At 43.0% G+C, this 22,015-nt stretch overlaps 1 protein-coding gene and 1 long non-coding RNA gene across 8 annotated transcripts in view; one reads left to right on the plus strand and one right to left on the minus strand.

Moving 5' to 3' along the window:
- TM2D1 (TM2 domain containing 1) overlaps nucleotides 1–22,015 on the minus strand; it is a 63,861-nt gene that overhangs the window by 34,647 nt on the left and 7,199 nt on the right. For 5 of the 6 annotated variants that reach the window (XM_064147031.1, XM_064147027.1, XM_064147028.1 and 2 more), the window contains 4 exons: nucleotides 19,216–19,307; nucleotides 15,500–15,573; nucleotides 14,159–14,277; nucleotides 5,407–5,567 (listed from right to left, as the gene is read on the minus strand). In XM_064147031.1, the coding sequence (XP_064003101.1) occupies nucleotides 14,167–14,277; nucleotides 15,500–15,573; nucleotides 19,216–19,307 (277 nt within the window). In that variant the 3' untranslated portion in view covers nucleotides 5,407–5,567; nucleotides 14,159–14,166. Of the gene's footprint in view, nucleotides 1–5,406; nucleotides 5,568–11,766; nucleotides 14,278–15,499; nucleotides 15,574–19,215; nucleotides 19,308–22,015 lie in introns of those variants that run through there. The other variant, XM_064147030.1, reaches the window with a different exon arrangement.
- On the plus strand, nucleotides 591–17,368 carry LOC135177278 (uncharacterized). 2 transcript variants are annotated; one of them, XR_010303009.1, is made up of 3 exons: nucleotides 591–771; nucleotides 871–1,118; nucleotides 16,620–17,368. It is a non-coding gene; the product is annotated as an uncharacterized LOC135177278 (long non-coding RNA). The 2 variants fall into 2 exon arrangements; XR_010303008.1 differs by having other exon boundaries at nucleotides 591–1,118.

The following is a 22,015-nucleotide window of genomic DNA, read 5'->3' on the forward strand; positions in this document are numbered from 1 at the left end:
TGGTGCTCTCAGTGCTATGACTGCCCATCGCTGGGACCTTGCCAACAGGCACAGATGCAGCTTCAGATTGATCTGAGCTGCAGCTGGGGCTGGAAAGGGTTTGAGGAGTGCTGCTGCCTGGCCAGGATCATCAGGGGTCCCAGCATCCTGAAATGTCACCAAGAACACTGTGGTTTGGGGCTTCATTAGGTGTCACATATAACTAATGACTCTGCAAATATGTATGGCAGGATGAACACTGTGAAGTTCCAGAGGCAGCCACCAAGGTGGAGAGAAATCAAAATGGCAGCTAGACCTGGCTGGGAGAACAAGAGCAATTTTTCCTGTCACTTCAGTCCCTTCCATTTGTTCCAGTATCATCCAGTTTGACAAAAGATTGCCATTTCACTGTAAGCAACACTATGTGAAGAAGAACAGATAGCAGACCATATTTTAAAGGGATGTAATTAAATAGGCCATGTTAATAACCAGCACCTGAGACTTGGGTCCTCCATGTGGTGTTGATAACCCAAATTACAATCATTCCTACAAGGCAATGGTGCCAGCAACAGGCAAAGGACAGAGGAGGCTCCTCACTCTTCTGGAGGATCAGGACCTCACAGCAATTATCAGTCAGCAGTTCCAGCTGCTTGGTAAAGTGTTAAGACCAAAGCAAACAGATCACAGCTCTGGGGCTGGAAGCAGAGGAGCTGTAATTACTTTGCAGTCTGACTGTTGCCCCCATCTCCAGATACAGGGAGACCCCCGGTGCACCCAGCTTCTAACAAAGAGGTGTGATGCCTCCTCCTGCGGAGTTCAAGTGTGCTTCTAGAAGGCTGAAGACTCAGGTGTGACATGTACAAGGGATTAACCGTTTCCTCCCGACAGCAGATAAAAGCCACGTTGCCTTGGGCAAGCCACGTTGCTGTTAAAACATCAGCTCCCGTGAGGCTCAGAAGAGGAGCAAGAAATCCCCTTGTCTTTGCCGAGTGCATGGGGGGGAGATGCAATTCTTCTGACAGCCAGATCATGTTTGATATCATCCGAGCCGACTCCACAGACGTGTCAAATGAGGGAAGATAGCAGAAGTCGACCTGGCAGCTTAATTGGCTTCCACTTCGGTGTATCCTGTTTTAAAGGTAAGGCCTTCAAACCACGATTTGGACAAGTAAGTTGCATGGGGTTTTATCCTCTTAGCCTTCTGGGTGACACAGGCAGTGTGGCAGTGAATGTGGGCTGTGGCTATGGGTGGATTTATGGAGCAGTCATTATTTTAATAGCGCTTCTGGACTTGGGGTCAAATATCTTTTTCCAACATCTTTTTTATCTAAGGAAAGAGCCCGTATGTCACAATCTCATGCCTCATCTAATTGCATAAGTGTTTCCTTTGTCCTTGAAACCGAAAAGTAGACCGTGTCTCCAGGAGCTACAGAATGAAAAAGCATCTGCCTTTGGTATTTGGCATGCCTCAATTAAAAACCCTGCTGCCTGGGCTATCATTTTATTTGAATTCTGACCAGAACACTTCTGCTCAGATTCAAGCTGATGATTCTGAAGGTCAGGCTAGGGGTAGGTAAAAAAAAACCCCACCAAATCCTTTGGAACGCTACATAGAACATGAACGTTTTACACGCAGCAGAAAAGAGGCCCAGGAGCCAGCAAAGCCAAGTCTGGAGCCGTGCTGGAAGCACGGGAACAGCTCGTGTGCTCGCTCCCCTCCGAGTGGTGCTGCAAGCTGGAGTGAAGCTCAGGTCTGCTCTCAAGACGTGACTGCCCTCCCTCCCAAGCCTGACAAATCTGGAGCTCAATATGCACGAACCACTTCCATCTTTAAAAAATAATTGAAAAGGTGCACCCTGAAGTTCACTGGATCGATCCCTCTGAATTATTTTATTTAGAAGACACTTCATTGTGTCAAAGATTTAATGGAGAGGTTAGGAGGCCCAGCCTTCAGAATGTCAATGCATTAAAGCAGAGCGTCGCAGGGAATGTTAAAATCCCTGGTTGCATACACCCAAGCAAAACTGCCAGACTTAGGAAACATGAAAATTACGATGCAGAGTTGAGATGAGACACAGGCTGCTGGGGAAAAGCAGCTCGGGGGACAGGATCCTTCTGCGTGTGTCTTACAAGCAGTGGGGTGAAACTTAGCAGCCTTGCTATGGACTCTTTCACCTTTCCCTCACCTCCCTCCCAGCCTTTGCTTCTCAGGCTGGCTCTCCTGAAATGTATTTTCACGTGGAGCACTATTTCCCGGCACACTTGATTAAATACCTTCCCTTGTTATTTATTGCCCATTAAACCACATATTTTCTGCATGTACCTTGGTTGGACAAAAGATCTTTGCTATCAACTGCAGACCTCAGCAGGTCTTTAGGCCAGAGCAGTTTGCTGCAATGAGCTCTACGTGTGGCTGCAGCTGAGAAGCTCTGAGAACTCAAACTCCGGCAGCAGGCATCAGGGTTCTCTGCTTATTAAGTGGCATTTCTGCTATCTGAGAGTTATCCTGCTTCACCACATTTTACATTGCTTGCTGCCTGTGATAAGGTTCTAATACAGGAGATGTCCAAAGGTTTTTCTGCCTCTCCTTGGGGGATCTCTCTCTTTGGGTGCTGCAGGAACAATTGCGATCCCCCCCAAGTCCTGCTAGGCTGTAAAGTGAAACGGAAGGGCGGGGGAAGAAATGACAAGTCCTTTTTACTGAAATTCTCTCCCCGAATGGATTTGGCAGAGCCCAGCTCTGCTGATCATAAAGCAAGGTTTATCATTTGTGCAGGCTGCTGCCTGAAGGGGAAAAAGGTCTTTGAAGTTGCTGAATGATGGAAGGGTCTCTCCCCCCCTTTTCTCTCCCTCACAGACATTTTTTAAAGGGTGGAGACTGGGAGATGCTCAACTGCCCTGAGTCAGGAAATTACACAACAAATTAAACAATTATGTGTTTTAGTGCTGAGCATCTCTTTAGACATTCAGCATCAAACCTGCAGTTAGCCTGAATTGCAGGGGCATTTCTGCTTTCCCCCCTCACCTGGAATGCCACACTGCATTATTTTCCCGTGTATCAAGAGCTCCCCCAGTCCAGTACCTACAGCTTGAAGAGATTTCTTTATCATTTAACTTTATTACAGAGGCACTGCCTGGACACTGTTGGAGTGACAAGGACTATTTCCTTAATTACTGTACATTGATAATAGCATTTACTCTGGCAGCTCCAGTGCTATTCAATCAAGCAAGATTCAATACAAAAAAGCTGATTTGCCAAAAAAGAGATTAGCATAAGTGCCTACAGTCACATTCTATTTTTGAAGGTAAAGCTACTGTGTCTGTGAGCTTTCTTGTGGGAACTTTATAAAGGGAGATTAATCTAGTTTATCTCCTTCAAAAGATATTTGGGGAAATCACAGAGAGTCACTGCTTAGGCTCTTTGGGTAGTAATTTTCTAGACACATGTGAAGTGAAGAAGTGTACAGAAAGTGCTAATCAGCAGCAGGAAGGTGTGTATATATATATATATTCTTTTTTCTCTTAGATGGCTGCAGACAGACATTTGTTGGGGAAAAACTCTGCGTTGCCCAGTTTGCTGTGGCTGTTCTTTGTCATTTAATCAAGCGGTTGCACTTTAAAATTAAATGCTATTATTTATGGTAGAACTTGTTCTAGTTAAAAATGCAGACCTCAGCACTGTGTACGTTTGTAAGCAGAAGGTTAAGCAGGACATTTTAAATGGTAAAGCAAAGGGCTTAATCAAGGCTGAAGAGCAAAATGCAGTGGGATAACAGATATAGTAAATAGGCATTAATCACCATACAGGCTTAATCCAGGTATTAGGCAGTCCTGGGGCTAATACGAAGACTCACTTACATAAGGACTCTTTCTACCTACTCTTAAGTAAGTGAATAACTTCATTCTCAGGAGAAATTTCACAGACATTGAAGGCCCTTGTGGTATCAGGCCCACATTATGGCTCTGTAAGATGATCATCACGTAATTGTTTTGCCTGAAGGGGATTTCTGAGTTAGGAGGCACGTGGGGGGTGTGGCTCAAGAAAGGCAAAAATTGAATCTCCAGAGCATGAGGAGCCACTTTTCCAGGGTTGGGGTTTTTTTTCCTCCCTTGACACTGTCCATTACTGTGACATCAAAATCCCAGCTAAGTACTTCTTGCCAAAGATGGACCAGATAAAAGCACGAAGCCAGTATCATCTCATGGGAGACAGCTCACTGTCTTAGTGACAAATTTAGTGACTACAAATCCAGGCTTAGAACGTAGTCCTCCCCAAGTCCTAATCCAGCTCTTGCACACTAGATTTGTCTTTAACTACTGATGAACTAAAATTCCAGGTTTGAGGAGATGATAGCACATCCCTAAGCACAAAATTCAATGTACAGAAGTTCTCTTATTAGATGCTTAGAAAGACTAAAGTACTCCCAGGTTTAACTTAACATCCAAAATTCCAAATACACAGACCGAAGTGCTGACACATCAGCTTCCTGGTCAAGCTTGCCTCACCTAGCCCTGAAACAGAACAGGCAGACTCGTGGTGAGCAAAAGACAACCTAACCTCAGGAGAGAGGAAGGAGATGGAAACAAACAATAGGGGAGAGATGACCACAGTTTATCTCTTCTAGCAATAGCAAGATGAAAAAAAGCAACCCCACAAACCTTTAATTGTGACTGTAGGAGAGGGACAGTGATGTAACTGTTCCCAGGGAACACTATTCTTATTTTGTAGAGGGAGGTGAGCCAAGATACTTAAGCTCTAGAGAACCTTTAACACAGGAAGCTATTTATCATAACAAGCTTGGTTGATACTGCTCCCATACTGAACCAATTAGATTAGCCTATTTCGTCATACTTCATAACTTGGGATGATAGGTTTCCAAGCATGGTACAGTGCAGTAATTGAATTTTGATCAAACACACATGGCCCATAACCCAGTATGTGAAACTTTCAGAACAGTTCACAGCTTTTAAATATCCAGTCAACATGTTGCCAAAAGTACAGGATGTACTTGATGCAAGTGGGAGAGGAGGAGGAGGGGAGGGGGAGCACGAGTCCACGCTGTAACTTGGTACAGCTGTAAAACAAACATTTTTTTGTTCCGATTCTGTTCCTACTTTAGCAAAGGAGCTGGGAGGAAGACAGTGAATGTCAAGCAAGTCGTTTTTCTCCCCAACCCCCCCAACCCCTCCCCCCTCAACAAGGCACACGTTTCCCTTTTAACAGTCTTAGATTACCACAACCTTTTCAATTCACTATACTGCACTTCCAGAGTGTATTAGACACACCAGCAATTATGGCTGTTAGCATGACACAGCCACTGCCTACACTTAGTTAACAAAATCACTTGAAAGTTGCAGGCATCATCCTCTTAATAGAGCTGTAACCCACAGGACCACGGAATGAAAGCCCGAAAACGGAGCCCTCACCTCTGCATTCTCCAGGCCTCTGCCAACACAATCCATATGGTGGGCAGTCTTGTCAGGCTCAAGGTGAAACACTCCATCAGTTCTTTGCAGGCAGCGACCTCCTCTTACATGTTCTTGCCATGTTTTCCCCACGGTAAATCCAAGGAACTTTGAAGAAGACTCTGTAAAGGAAACAGAATACAGGCATAAATTCATTCCTAGGGCTCTACTTACTCGAGGGCAAAGCACCCACCGCAGAACAGGTTCATGACATAGAAAGTGCTGTGCCAGACTTTCTTTTGAGCAAGTAATGGCTATCCATATCAAAGCTTCTGTCTGGCCTGCAGCTAAGAGTCTGGCATGCTTAAGCAATAGAGCAGGAGATCCCCAACCTCTGCATATGGTGCTGCCAACTTCTTTCTCAGCTTTGAATGCTTTGACCTGAAAGGCAGCTGGACGCAGCCCCAGGCAGCTCAGCTACCCTGAAGAGGAAGCACCAGGGCAGCCAACACCTTGGCTTTCATCGAGGTGGTGCAAACAACATGAAAGTTGCAAATTACTGCTGCAGCCCTCCAAAGAGTGTAGGATCTGAGGGTTTACCCAGGTGCTTCTCGTTGCACTCTGTGGCTCATCTGCCTGCGAGCCATCTCACACACCTGTCCTGGACTAGAGCTTGTGTAAGAGGAGCAGCCACAGGTTCCAAGGGGAGAAATGGTGCTTTGCAGATGTAACAAAATGTACATCTCATTTAGCCCTGATGTTGGCTGGGGACAGGTATACTACCCAATAACAGCCACCACCCTGTCAGAGACAGAGTGCAGAGGCTGTGAGGGATCTGTCTCCCTTTCCACCCTGCTCTCTGCTAAGTTATGATGCTGCAGAGGACAGAAAAAAAAAGGGGGGGGAGAAGAAAAAGAAATTGGTGTTCAACTTATCAGACTTGGACCAAGCCTCAGCTCAAACCAAGGTTAAATAGGCCTGTCCTAAGCCTCCTAAAGACAGGATTTATATAGTAATTACAGTAATGGAAACTGATCTTTATAATTTTTATACTGCCTAAAATTCTGCTGTGTCATATGCATCTGCAGAGCCTGAGAACTGTGCTTCTCAGAGCACTGCAGTCTTGAAAGCAGCCATTCAGATGTCTAATGGGGAGTTACCGGAGCATGAGGGTGTTGGAGATGATAATGAAGCACCAAGGGTTAGCCTCAGAAACCCCGGGAAAAGAGTCTGCATTTGAGACAAGCAGGATTTTTTTTAAAGCACGGTATTTTGTTGGCAGTTTATGGAACTAGAGCTTCATCAAACATGGTGCAAACAGCATTGAGACTGCCCTTTTTTATTCTTCTGTTTCCTTTCTCTTTCTTGGCCACAGTCTTAGTCTAGTGAGCATGGTGCAAAATGCATCTTGGCCAGACAGAATCCTCACGTCCACTTTCCAGTTCTGTGGGGAGTTTTTTTCTGTTGTGTAAGCAAAAAATACCAGAGTGCTAAGTCTCTGCCGTAGGATAAAGAACAACTTCAGGAGATTTGGAGATCTGATAGGGGGTTTGGCTCCACCTTCAGGAAGCAGAAGGCAAAGAGGCGACACGGGTTTAAGTTTCAGGCATACGTTCTGCAGAGACCGAAGCCTTCAGTCTCTTCTTACTGACACTGCTGCTCCTCAACATGTCTTCACTTCATAGACATACAAGATTCCCTGACCTCATGCTGCCACATTTCTCCATACTTGATTCAGCTCTGCAGAACCCAGTTCCTCCTAGAGGTACTTGAGAACTTGTGGTAGGATGGCCAAAGGTAGCTGATTTTTTTAAGTTGCAAGCATACTTTCTGCAGAAACCAAAGCCTTCAGCCTCTTCTTACTAACATCTACTGCTCCTCAACATGTCTTCACTTCATAGACATACAAGATTCCCTGACCTCATGCTGTCACATTTCTCCATGCTTCAGCTCTGCAGAACCCAGTTCCTCCTAGAGGTACTTGAGAACTTGTGGTAGGATGCCCAAAGGTAGCTGATACATGAACAAACTGAGAAGAAATAGGAATGGAAGTCAATGGAACACAGCTTTGAGGTAAAGAAGCTGAGGCACAGGGATGTCATAGACTATTTACATTGTCAGTGCTCAGGTTTCCATACACAACTTTCTCCTACAGGAAGGTTCTCTGGGTAACACAGATGGATTGAGAAGAACAAGAAGGGAAGAGCCTTGATGAGATTTCACTCTAGCAAAACACTTAGGTGTATGCCTGAAGTTAAGGTATCCCTAGCCCGATTCAGACAGAAGATGCAAAGAGAACAATTGTTGTGCCAGGGGAGGTCTAGGCTGGATGTGAGGAGGAAATTGTTGGCAGAGAGAGTGATTGGCATTGGAATGGGCTGCCCAGGGAGGTGGTGGAGTCACCATTCATTGAGGTGTTCAAGAAAAGCCTGGCTGAGGCACTTAGTGCCATGGTCTGTTTGATTGGCTAGAGCTGGGTGTTAGGTTGGACTGGCTGAGCTTGGAGGTCTCTTCCAACCTGGTTGATTGATTCTACGATCTCTTGCTCTTCACCTCCCAGCAGACTGTGCTGCAGGCTTGAACCCAGCAGCTGGTTAAAAAGCATGATTTAAATTAATTTCAATGATGTATCTTTCTCAAAGAAGCCACGAAGCAACCATTTATAATGATGAAAATGGGAAAGCAGTTAGGGATGAGATGACACTGAGTTTGAAAGACTGTGTGATGTATTAGTGAACTAATAGGCAATCACACAATTAGTGCCAGTCCTGTGAGGCAAGGCAAACGTATGGTGGCTTGCAAAAATCTTGCCTTTGGCATTTCCCCAACTGGGTGCTTAAGCACCCAACCTTATTGTATTCAACATCATCTTCTAGAGGAAACAGGCTTGGAAACTGCAGAGCAAGCAATAGGAATGGCTTTAAGTGTAGGAATGGGCTAAACACCTAATGAATCTAAACAAAACAAAAAAAAAAAACCCTAAACAACCAAAAAAAAACCCTGCGAAGAGTGATCAGACAAGAGCTGTGTAAGCAAATATAACTGAATATACTCCTGAGGAACAAAGGAAACCATTCTTGATGGGGTGACAACAGATGTTCTCCAAAAAAAATCTAACAGAGCATTTCAAACACAAAGACCTTCCTGTGGAGCTGAGAAGTTTTACTGGCAGGCTTACAGTAATATATCTTTGGAAACACAACAAACCCCAGCATTTAAGGTGTTATCAGGTCCTGAAAGCAGGAGTGATATCTTCATGTAGTGAGTGGTGGGTGGTGGTGGAGAGGGAAATGGGAGAACAAATACTGTCACGGGAAGTTGCCATAGTATAGTTGTGATTTATATCACAGGAGGAATAACTGCTCAGAGGGTTTCTTCTAAAATATCTTTAAATCCTCTCTTCTGGAAAATTAGCTCTAAACACTAGTGAAAGGTCATGGAGTCACAGAATTGTTTAGGCTGGAAAAGACCTTTCAGATCATCAAGGCCAACCATTAACCCAACACTACCATGCTTGCTGCTAAACCATGTCCCTTAGCACCACATCTACACAACTTTTAAATCCCTCCAGGGATGATGATTCAACCACTGCCCTGGGCAGCCTGTTCCAAGGCTTGACAACCCATTCCAGGAAGGGTTTTTTCCTAATATCCAACCTAAACCTCCCCTGGCACAACTTGAGGCTTTTCATCTCATTCCATCACTTACTACCTGGGAGAAGAAACCAATCCCTACCAGGCTCCAACCTCCTTTTAGGAAGTTCATAAGGGCCAGAAGGTCTCCCCTCAGCCTACTTGTCTGCAGGCTAAACAGCCTTAGTTACTTCAGCTGCTCCTCACAGGACTTGGTTCTCCAAACCTTCTGCCTTCTCTAGACCTGCTGCAGCACCTGGATGTCTTTCTTGCAGGAAGATGCCCAGGCTGGACATACACTCCAGAAGAATTTATTCATACAGTAAGCACACCTAAGCACAACCTCTTTTGCACTCTGTGAGTGAATGCCAGCTGCCCAAAGCTGAAGGCTTCCAGCAGCTCTTTCAGATCATGGCTAAGCAGATTGCAGAAAATCCTAAAATTGACATTAAAAAAAAAAGGGAGGAGGAAGGGACAACCACGACACAGGTTTATGCAGTCGTATTTGCAATGACAGAGCTGCACTGGTGCTTAGGGAAGATTGGGATTTAACTTGTGGCAGCATCTTCAGTGAATGGCTTTATGCAGGTTTCCAAAGGCTAGGCACTTCAAATTCTTGTTTTAAACTCTGGCCTTTACTTAGCATAGAATCATAGAATCAACCAGACTGCAAGAGACCTCCAAGCTCAGCCAGTCCAATGTAGCACCCAGCCCTAGACAATCAGCTAAGTGCCTCATCCAGGCTTTGCTTCAACACCTCCAGGGATGGCAACTCCACCAACTCCCTGGGCAGCCCATTCCAATGCCAATCACTCTCTCTGCCAACAACTTCCTCCTAAAATCCAGCCTAGACCTCCCCTGCCACAACCTGAGACTGTGTCCCCTTCTTCTGTTGCTGGTTGACTGGGAGAAGAGACCAACCCCACCTGTCTGTAATTTCCCTTCAGGTAGTTATAGACAGCAATGAGGTCACCTCTGAGCCTCCTCTTCTCCAGGCTGCACACCCCCAGCTCCCTGAGCCTCTCCTCATTGGCCTGTGCTTCAGGAGGCCTCTCACCAGCACTGTCACCCTTCTCTGGACATGTTCCAGTATCTCAACATCTCTCTTGAATTGAGAAGCCCAGACATTTTATGTTCTTTACTTTTGCAGATACAGAATAATACTTTTCTGTCTTGTTGGAATGTTAAAAGGATTCCTGAAGCTCTGCAAGGCCAGCAGATATCATTTTATGAGGGAAGGAGGCAGGAGGCAGGAGGATGACACAGTCCATTGTCTAATTATTCTTATTGCTTTCCAACTGTTTGGGGGAAAACAATCTAGAGAGATTGTTTCAGTGCAGTCAAAGCAATCAGGACTACAGAAACACCAGGATGGACAACTTGATTGACAGGAGAAATCTAAAGCAGGCAACAACACAGAAAATCATCAAGGGGCAGACATTTTGGTAAATATTACTGTGGCAAATTTCTTATTAACACAGAGGGAGAGCTTTACATCTTGCATCACACTTTTCACAGCCCTTATGGTAAACATGCTGTATCTGACAATTACAAGAGGAAAACAAAGTCTTCACTAACTCTCTCCTGGCCCTGCAGTATTCTCTGCTTGTCCACTTAACCCTTTCTAAGCATCAGCACACAGAAAAGCAGGTATGTGTGTTCAGATAGAGAATGTCATTCCAACACAGCCAAGGCAAGTTCCCAAAGGTTGCCCCATCTGTGGCACCAGTTTCTGAAAGGCCTTAGAGACAAAGGAGGGGCAGTGAAAGGACTGCAAAGTTGCTAGTATGAGATAGGGAATCAAGTGGAAAACCACCTAAAGGTTAGAGAAATGTCATTTTGCTAAGATTCAAAATATTGCTCTGCCTGGTCACTCGTGGCTTTGTTCTCATTGCTGTGACAAAGCAGTCCTGATGAGAGCAGGCACTACTGTTACAAACCAGAGAATCAGAGAATCATTTTGGTGGGAAAAGACCTTTAAGATCACTGAGCCCAGCCATTAGCCCAGCACAGCCAAGTCTACCACTAAACTATGTCACTCAAAACCACAGCCACATGGCCTTTAAACCTCTTCAGGGGTGGGGACTCCACCACTATCCTGGGCAGCTTCTTCCAGAGCTTGGCAACCCTTTCAGGGAAGAAACGTCCTCATGTCCAAAATAAACGTCCTCTGGTGCAACTTGAGGCTGTTTTGTCTTGCCCTATCATTCACTACTTAGAAGAAGAGACCGAAACCCACCAGCTCCAGCCTCCTTTCAGGGAGTTGTAGAGAGTGAGAAGGTCTCCCATCAGCCTTCTTTTCTCCAGGCTAAAGAACCTCGAGAGAAATCATCAGGATGAAAGAATCCCACAGCTATTTTCATTTCCTGGCTTGGTTGACACACATCTTCTGTCTCTACAGATACACTGTAACTTCAAATAACAAATCTTTCTCTCTGCCGGCTATTTGGTTACTGGAATTAGCAAACAATCTGATAGACCTCACAACTAATCATATTTTCATCTGCTTCACACAAAATAGCTCCCATATTCTTTTACAGATAATGAAGCACAAGATGGACTGCTGAAAGCATTAAGGCAAGCCCTCTGCTACTTGTACACATGGAGATCCATTTTAGAATGAAATCTTCCGTGATGAGTTGCCCAAGGCCATTTTTTTTTCAATCATAATGTCCATGGTATCTTTCTATTTTTCCAGCTATATCATCAGCTTCAGGGTTAAAAAACAAAGAGCAGGCAAATCACAGGATGATCTTAACCATAAGATTTTATTTGATTCAAACATTTATTCTGCAGCCACTTCCTGTTTTCGAAAGTCTTTCAGACAACAAAACCGACAAGCACAAAAGCATTTAGTGAAAAGAGACACCAAAGGGAGAGGCAACAAATAATCAGGCAAGTGAAGGAAGGAAGCTAACAGAGCATTCTTGTCTCTTTGAACCCACAAATAAAACACACATTAGCATGTATTCTGAAACATCTTTCTTGTGTGAAGGGAAGAATGAAGGTTCAGCACAAAGTATTCCTTGTGGTTTATTCTTGTTATGTGATACGTTGATTGGGGAAAAAAGAAAACCAGGAGCTCTTCACAAAGCTTTCTGTGCTCCACTCTTAAAGTAGGTTTAGAAGAGACTAAACTCCACAAACAGCACTTCAAAAAAAATCTATTTAGGAATCTCATTTTTCTGGTCATTCCTTTAAAAACACATTTTGAGGACACATTCATAGAATCATAGAAGCAACCAGATTGGAAGAGACCTCCAAGCTCAGCCAGTTCAACCTATCACTCAGCCCTGGCCAATCAACCAGACCATGGCACTAAGTGCCCCAGCCAGGCTTTGCTTCAACACCTCCAGGGACGGCGATTCCACCACCTCCCTGGGCAGCCCATTCCAGTGGCAATCATCACTCTCTCTGCCAACAACTTCCTCCTAACATCCAGCTTAGACCTCTCCTGGCACAACTTGAGACTGTGTCTCCTTCTTCTGTTGCTGGGTGCCTGGCAGAAGAGACCAACTCCACCTGGCTACAACCTCCCTTCAGGTAGTTGTAGACAGCAATGAGCTCTGCCCTGAGCCTTCTCTGCTGCAGGCTGCACACCCCCAGCTCCCTCGACCTCTCCTCACAGGGCTGTGCTCCAGGCCCCTCACCAGCTTCGTTGCCCTCCTCAGGACATGTTCCAGTACCTCAACATCTCTCTTGAATTGAGGAGCCCAGAATTGGAAGTTTCATGCAAACAACAAAAGAATAGACCAAATTTTGGAATAAAATCTACACTAAAGTTTCTACCATATGGATTTCTCAGTTACTAGTGGTTTGCATTAAGAGGTAAAGGAATGTTTAAAGTTGGCCAAATAACACGAAGACTCTGTTGACATGGTTTATGCCTCTGTGTGTATATACTTTTCTTTCAAGGAATGTCAAGGTAAATCCTGGCTTGGCTGTTAAAGACTTTGGTCAAATAACTTTGAAGAATACCAAATTTTTTTTTCACTGAAATGCAAATGATCTAAAATAAGAACATTTTAAGGGCTCTGTTATTACAAAGAATCCCCTTTTTGGACATTCTGTAGCTGTAAAACACATGCACCATTTCAGTTTCAGGAAACGAAGGTATGGATAGTTGCAAGGGAGGGAAAAATTTGAACAATTTGGGTTGGAAGGGACCTGCAAGATCATCTGGTTCTAACCCTCCTGCCATGGGCAGAGACACCTCCTACCAGACCAGGCTGCTCAAGGTTCCACTCAATCTGGCTTTGAACACTTCCAGGCTTGGAGCCCCCACAGCTTCTCTTTCCAGTTCCTCACCACCTTTGTGGTGAAGCATTTCTTCCTAATGTCTAATCTAAATCTGGCTTCTTCCAGGTTGAAGCTACTACCCCTCATCCTGTCACTACATTCTTTTGTCAAAATAAGCAGAATGATTATTTCCTATTCTGACCTCAGGGCATCCCAACATCCACCCTCCTTTCTCTGTGACGCGTCACCTATGGTTCTGGTTTTTATGCATCCATATTTCTATGGCTGATCAGCACTGACTGTATTTTGCAACTTGACCACAAAATTTGTCTTTAAGCTTTATGAGAATAATTATTTCAATTAACAGAGTTCCACAGGATCCAAAAGCACAAGATTTAGGGCCACCAGGATTTTAATTCGACAGGATGAGAAGAGAGTTTCTGTGGTTTGGAATATTTAAGTTCATTCACCAACTGTCACTGACAGTTACGAAAATAGACCTCAAGTGTAATCCTGGCCCATCTATGCTACAACTCTCATCAATTTCAATAGAGTAAAGATCAGCAGAGCTGTTTTGAACAACTCTTTCTCTGCCTCTCTATAACACTAACTTACAAACACAGAACAACATCAGTGCAACTTGCAGAAGTCTGCACATTTCACAAACAGTACAGCTTAACAACAAAGGAGGTGCTCACAGAAACAGAGCAGTCAGAACTTGGTGCCTTAGAGGTAAACTCATTTGCTTGAGGAATTTGTGCATCTTTACTCATCCTTGTTCGATGTATATTTAATATTCAGTTCTGATGAAGTGTGTGTAATTAATAAGTCACCAGCAAGTGTAGTGGACAACTGGATCCACCTGTACAAATAAACTGCACCTACACATTTGTGACACTTACTGCCAGGGTTAAGGATAGGTCTGCATTTTCCTGAAGGTTGCATTGGTAATAGTGAGCCGTGTCAGCCTTGCTCCATAGTAATCTATAATGTAACTCGAGCCGTCGGAAGGTCCAACAATCTAGGAGAGAAAAAGAGCCCAGACTTTTCAAGATGAAGTGAAATATATACTTTGTGCTAATGTCTCAATTACTGCTAATTTTCCCATCATAAAATTAGTCATGCTTAATTAGTCAAACAGAAACTAGATTTATTTTGAAGTTATGCTGTAGTTTAACTATTTTAGTGAGGGCTGTCTCAGAAGGAATATTTCCCAAGGGCTTCTAATCAACTAAATTACACAGCCAGGCTCTGGTACTAGGTCAAGCTGGTGAGGATTTGAGTCACAAAAATCAGGCTAACAAATGAGGGGGCTCCAAACCACTTTCCTTGAACAAAGGAGAGCTGGCAGGAGAGAATTAGGTTGATGACAAGCACCTTTGAAAGAGCGCACAGGTAAGGAATGGAGAGAAGATCATGGCTGTTTTGTTCTGGAAATGCTAAATTGATGTGGGGTCACCAGGGAGCTGAATAAGGAGAGATGAAAGATACTCTCGACTGGATCTGTAAGTGATCTGAGGCAAGATCGCTGTGATAGTGCAGAAAGGAATTTGAGACTGTATATACTTTAAAAGATGTATATACAAAGATGTATACTTTACAAATATTTTTCTGGAAACTCATATAAACAATTTCTCTAGCTGCAATGCAGTCTGAGTCCATTACAGGCAGAGGGGAATTCATCCTAAATGGATTCCCTGTAAAATAAGGCAATTTGGCAATTTCGCCATGTCACAAGATGTCAGCCCAGCTGGGGATTTAACCACCATGGCTCTTACAGACACAGCTCTCAAGTGATAGGGGAAAATAAAAGTGGCAGTGCCTTCCCTCCTGCACAGTGCATGGACACCCCGGGTGATGGGCTCCATCAGTACAAAGCACGTGGAAACACCTAACTTCAGGATTCTGGGCAGAGTGGGACCTGCCATGCAAAGTCCAACACTTGGCATCACATCAAGAGCTTTGTCAGGTTCTGACAAAGTGAATGTATGGTGCTAGAGCTTCCAAGCTGTTCCTCAGGAGTATTTGTAGATAGCTAATCTGTTTTTTAATTCAAACAACAAATGCATTTCTATTTTGTATCCCTATTCTATTACATCATTCTACAAACAGAGCTACAATAAATGCCTTGATTTTTCAATACATCGAGGTTCTCAAGGCTAAAATGCTAACACAGAATCAGCAATCAAATCAAAGCTTTAACAAACACAGATTTATACCTTGTTTTGAAAGCCCTGACTTACCTGCATCGAAATAAGTATGAAATCAATTAGGCTACCAATGCCACAGAATCCCACAGTGCAGAACTTTAACAAACCTAAAAAAAGGGAAAATAAAATGGAACTGTAGCTTTAAGTCAGTTACTAGGAACTTCTTAAGTTTCTGCTGCAAATCTCATCCCAACTCTGTTCCCATCCTGTGAAATATATATATATGTACACACATCTAGAAACAAACTTGAAGATCTTTAATGATCAGGGGTAGAAACCAAACCACACATTCATATCATACATTCATATTTCCACTGTGAATACACTTTAAAGATTTTAAACATTGATAATTTCTTCCTTTTTTTTTTTTTTTTGAAGCAGGTAAAAATTCTTAAACAAGGAAAGGCAAAAATTGCTAAGTAAATTGCTGGAAACTTTCATTTCTTTGAGGCACAGACAGGAAAAAAAAATATCCCAACTTGAGATGAAACATTTATTTCTGAATAGAAAGAAACTCTCTACCATCTCATGACTTGTAGCACATGCTGATCTGATTTGCAGATAGTGCTACTCTGGAGAACAATCCTTTGTATCACTTTGATAGGTTTGCTGAAATATATACTTTGTATATTTTGTGTGGTTATATGCTTTGTATATAAAAAGAAACATCTCTTTTAACTGGCATTGAAAAAGGTTTTTTTGAGGGGTTGTTTTGGGGTTTGTTTGTGGGTTTGGTTTTTTTTTTTTCCAATGTGACTAAATGAAAGATTAATAGAAAATATACAGGAATGGCAACTAACAGATAAATGTTTGATTGGAAGTTGCCAAGCAAGGCAGATTTGATTTGGGAAATGCCTTCAGGAGAAGAAGGCTGTCTTACAATGAGGCTTTTTTTAAATATCAGTATTTTCTTGTACAATGCAGATAATAGAATGAGTATTATATATACTGTAACACTTTAGCTGACCTAGGCAAACACCTAGCTTATTTTGAGAATGAGATACTCATTGTGAAGAGCTTTGCCTCTTCACCCAGGCACAGACATTATGAAAAGGAATGGAGCTTTGCTGCGCTTAAGTCAGTTGTAGGCTATGGTGTGTACAGGGTAAATAGAGTTCCCAGCTCAAAAACATGTCCCTTACTGTGCTTACAGGGGACGGCACACGTCTGGGGCAAGAGGAAAGCACGTTGATAACATCAGTCAGCGTGGCATCCCGGAGCACCTCCTCCCACAGCCTCAAGTTGTTCTGTGCTGCACAATTCCTGCTAGGAATACCACTCAGCTGCTTTCCAAAGTATGAGTCTGTTCTCAGTCAAACATCCCAAGGTCTCCTGACCTTCTCCTCTGTGCTCTCCCTCTCTCAGAAGCTGCAATCTGTCCCACATACCACCTCCTCTCCCCCAGGCCCTGTTTATGAGGCTGTGTATGGAGGAGTCAGGGAATAACTGCATGCATGCTGCAGGAAGAGCATCCCACTGTCTGGATATTGCTCCCATAGCTGACAAGCTGAAACCAGCCTGATTTATAAACTGTCTCCCTGGAGTTTATAATCTCTCCATGGAACAACACAGTAGTCAGAGAGAACAGGGAAAAATACCTCCTGACCAAGAAGATATATTACAGTAGCAGGATGGTCTTTCAGCTGATTAGAAGAAAAGCCTATGTGCACATTACAGCTAAAGTGGTGCCACTTAAACATGCAAAAAGGAGAAGTATATGGTTGTTTAAAACAACTTGTTCCCAGTGCCTGATGCACGAGCCTTGCAGCAGCCAGCCAGACTTAGCCTGGGTGTCAGTACTGGCAACAGCAGAACAAAACTTAAGGGAAACAGCCAGCTAAAGAAATGTTAGCCTTAGGAAACAGCAGTTAAGACAAATAAATGATGTCAAACTCTGGTGAACAGTTTACTTTGTCATTATCTGCACTGAGTGCAGTCACCATTTCAGATATTTATTTGTGATGCCTTTTATACCATCTCCTCTCAAGCTCTGTTTCTGAACCTCACTGCCAGTTGGCATTTTAGGAACCCAGCAGTCCTCTTACTATTGATGCTTCCAGGAGCAGCTCCAGTTTACATGAGGAACTGGCTGCTCCATTGCGTTGCTGGATGTAGAACTGTTGCTGAACCCAGCACATATTTCTGGAGTGTAGACTAAAGTTGATTTTTTTTTCCCTTCACTTTCCTTTTCTTCACAAGCAGATCACACTGGGAAAACAAACTGGGCAAAAGTAATGTTCTTGTGCAGCAACAACTTCAGATTTGGTTCACAGTGTGTGGGAGCAGAAGAGATTGCCTTCCCAGGTTCTTCCTATTCAATATTTTGGTTGTGTTTGTGTGCTCTTTAAGCAAAAACAGAAGGAAAAAAAAACCCAATGTGTATTTAGGTCTTATTTGTATCAACCTTTCTTAACCATTTTTTGCCAAGGTATGGATGACCTTAAAAATCCACATTCATAGAATCAACCAGATTGGAAGAGACCTCCAGGATCATGCAATCCAACCTATCAGCCAGCCCTGTCCAATCAACCAGACCATGGCACTAAGTGCTCCATCCAGGCTTTTCTTGAACACCTCCAGGGATGGCGACTCCACTACCTCCCTGGGCAGCCCATTCCAATCCAAGCACTGTCAAAAAATCCAATGTATTGATTTGCACTATTTTTTTTCTTTTCTGCTCTTACCTGTTTGCTTTTGTCTTCTTTATCTCTCAGAAGCTTGAAAACTTGACTTTAGAAGAAGACTTTATGAATTAACTTTGGTTACTGGCTACAGCATGTTCCAATAGCATAAGCAAATGAGCCATAAAGAACTTCAATAGGAGAATGGAGGATTTGTAAACCCAAATTACTACAACATATGGTAAGATAATTAGTGCAAATTATTATTCCCAATCCAGTGGTGAAATGCAAAGGTGCACCTTACTGACCACTCCCTAAAATGTAACTTTTTGTGAAATAGATGCACAAAATAAGAGTTATAGGGAAAAAGACTGAGATATTATCATGATATTATGGAGAGGGACAGATAATGCTATTGAAAACACAAGGGCTTGCATCCAATGGACAGAAACTCAAAGTTCCCAGCTGAAGTAGTAGTAACATGTCCATTTCGCTGTTCCATGCTATCTGCACTTGAATTTACTCCTTTTGTCTATTTCAGAAGCAAGAGAGTTCCAACATATTAAGTTGTAACATAACCATCGCCCTAGGAATCAGCTTGTAAAACCACTGGCCAAAGGTAGGTCTAATTAAAAGTCCCAGCTTCTGCAGAACTGTTTTAATGCTATGAGCTATCCTGAAGGAATGCAGCATGTGCCAGAATAAATTTCATCTCCCAAAGGACAAAGTTTTCTGTAAAGTTTATCCAGTATTTCTTTCTGGTAAAATTAAGCATCATTCAAGCAGCTGGCACAGGAGCCAAAACCACTTCTGTTTCAGTGCCTCCCAAAGAATGCTGTGGTAAACATCAATGCAAAGCAAATGTAAAGGAAAACTATGAATAGCATTAATCAAGCTTGTTTATTAGGATTTTATCTTTGGACAATTATCCAAGTGTCACCACTCACTCCAATAGAAGAGCAAGCTGAGGATACTGCAGGATTTTATCTTGACAATAAAACATGAATTCTAGTTGTAAATATTAAAACTATGACTGTCAGCCTTTATTACTCAAAATATAAGCATATACATACAACTCAATCATAACAATAAGCTTTACCTCAAATTAAAAACAAGGAATAAACTTACCTAATGCAGGATAGCCTAGATAAAATCTGTCTGCTCCCAACCATCCAAGAAATAAGGACAGAGCCACTGCCACTTTGTAGGAGTATCCATTTCTGCCAAAAGAAACAAGTAGTGTAGACAATGACTGCAAAAATACATTCACTCACACTTTTGAGAATTAAAGTAGTGACTCATTTGCCTGCTGATTCAGTTTAAAAAAATACACAACAGACTTGTTATTTATCTTCAATTAATGGATACAGAATTCATAATGTTAAGCTTTCAAACTGAGTAGACATCCTCCATAAAGCAACTTCAGCTGTTGCAACTCCAGTACACTCTTGCAGAATACAGATTATTCTGAAACTGAATCATGATTTCTTGTCAAGACATAATTCAGTTGCTGGTACATTCCCAGTTTCACAGAGTATTTCCTAACAGCTTAGCCCTGCTGAGACAACCCTAGAAAGCTAAGAGGTGCAGGCATCCTGTCTGTAGACATTAGTTTCACATGCAGCCAAATCGAGGGGAACAGCATAGACAGGTGAGATGTCAGCAGAGACAGTAACTGCAATGAGATCTGAAGGAGGCAATGAGATCTGAAGGAGAAATGAACCATGGCCACCAGTTGAAGAGGCCGCATGAAGGATTCAGCAAAAAAAGTAAGCCATGTATCCACTCTAAAGGCAGTAAATAGGACAAACTCAAAAGCTAAAGAACTGTTGATGGTGCAACTTAAGTTAAGCATCCCAAATACAGATAGAACAGACTTTCCGTGGTTTATACTAATGGCTACCTGTCTGATGTGTCCACCCAACCACCTTTTGATTGCTGCTGCTGTGAACTTAATACTGGTAAGAGAACTAAAACCACACAGCTCTCAATATGAGAACTTGCTGCACCCTCTGCTGCATTGACAAACTGCTAGCTTTTGAAAAAAAGCAACTTCAAACCTAATTAGAACGTTAAAATATTCAATAATTCACTGTTTTGATACATGCACTACTATGTGCCAGCAATTTTTTAATAAGCCCAAATTAAACTCTTGGTTGCCAGTTGACTGAAACAGAGATTCACAAAGACAGCAGTCGAGAAAGGTCCAAGCACCTTTATTAAGCACTTGCAATGCCAAATAAAGATCTACCTTTTTGCTTATTATCTAGATTTACTGACCTTAAAACTTAATGGCAACATTAAGTGATTAAATCATGACTCCTACCTCAATATTTGTTACTTAGAGCTTATTAGCAACACAGAATGTACAGGGCATTCCTGGAACCTGATATAATGTAAATTATCATCTTTAGAACTGTCTTGTTCCCACTGCAAAGAACACCAATGGCTTATTTAAAAGTGGAGGTAAACCAGAGGAGAATGTTTATGAACTACAAAGTGTCAACAACCCTCCAAGGACAGTCAAAGTAGAAAAAGACTCTTACATAAAAGGTAGGAATCCAATTTAATTTGAGACGCTCCTGATCAAAACCAGTACTAATCTGAGCACTTGCCTGTGCATTGAGATGCTTTTAAGAACAGAACAGCCTGCAAGCTAGGCAACATCAAACTGATGGGTAGAAGAAATATACCATGAAGTGGAAGCAAGTTAGTATTGTAGAAAGGCTGCATCCACTCTTATATTTTCATTCTCTTACTCACTCTATCAGACAAAAATATGCACTATGGGCTAAACCATTGAAAAGAAAAATAACACATCCTAGCTACCTAAAGGAATTTCTACAACTGGCTAAAAGATGCAATTTTCAGTTCCTCTTTGGATTTTTTTCTTGCTTCTCAACCTCATTCAACCAGACAAACACGTCCTGGGCTGCAGCAAGAGCAGCATGGCCAGCAGGGCAAGGGAGGTGACTCTTCCTCTTTACTCCGCTCTCATCAGACCCCATCTGCAGTCCTGTGTACAATTCTGGAGCCCCCAACACAAGAAGGACATGGACCTGTTGGAGCCAGTCCAGAGGAGGGCCATGAAGATGCTCACAGGGCTGCAGCAGCTCTGCTATGAGGACAGGCTACAAGAGTTGGGGCTCTGTAGCCTGGAGAAGAGAAGGCTTTAAGAAGACCTTATAGTGGCCTTCCAGCATCCCAAGGGGACTTACAAGAAGGCTGAGGAGGGACTACTGACAAGGTCTGGTAACGACAGGATGAGGGGGAATGGGTTTAAACTGGCAGAGGGGACATTCTAACTAGATGTTAGGCAAGGGTTCTTTGCAGTGAGGGTGGTGAGACACTGGCACAGGTTGCCCAGGGAGGTTGCAGCTGCTCTCTCCCTGGAGGTGTTCAAGGCCAGGTTGGATGAGGCCTTGAGTGACCTGTTCTGGCGGGAAGTGTCCCTGCCTATGGCGGGCGGTTGGAACTGGATGATCCTTGAAGTCCCTTCCAACCTAAACCATTCTATTAACTTTGTTTTTCTGCATGTTTCTTTCAGCTGCCATGTTAAAAGCATTTTCTTCCAGCTCTTCCATACCAGTTGCTAATATGCAGGGACTGCTGTGGGTTACAGTGGTTTCTATGCACTGTGCACACTTGAATTCATCACTTTCAGAGTATCATTTTGTGGCTTCCTGGCCTGGAATGGCAGTATTTGAACAATGGACATCTCAAGGCTGTTACAATCAGGACCAGCCTATGTCAAAGACATAACAGTGCCAATTTGGCCCCAAATAAATCTACCTTAAGAGCAAATCAAAGCAATCCTGGCCCCCAGTATTTTGTTGAACCAACTTTATTAGTACGTAAAAGCTTTTCCTTGAACTAATGCTTGGAGCAAATGAACTTCAACACATCTAGTTATGGACACATGTAACAT

Source organism: Pogoniulus pusillus, chromosome 8, assembly GCF_015220805.1.
Source record: "Pogoniulus pusillus isolate bPogPus1 chromosome 8, bPogPus1.pri, whole genome shotgun sequence".
In the NCBI taxonomy this organism is placed as follows: Eukaryota; Metazoa; Chordata; class Aves; order Piciformes; family Lybiidae; genus Pogoniulus; species Pogoniulus pusillus.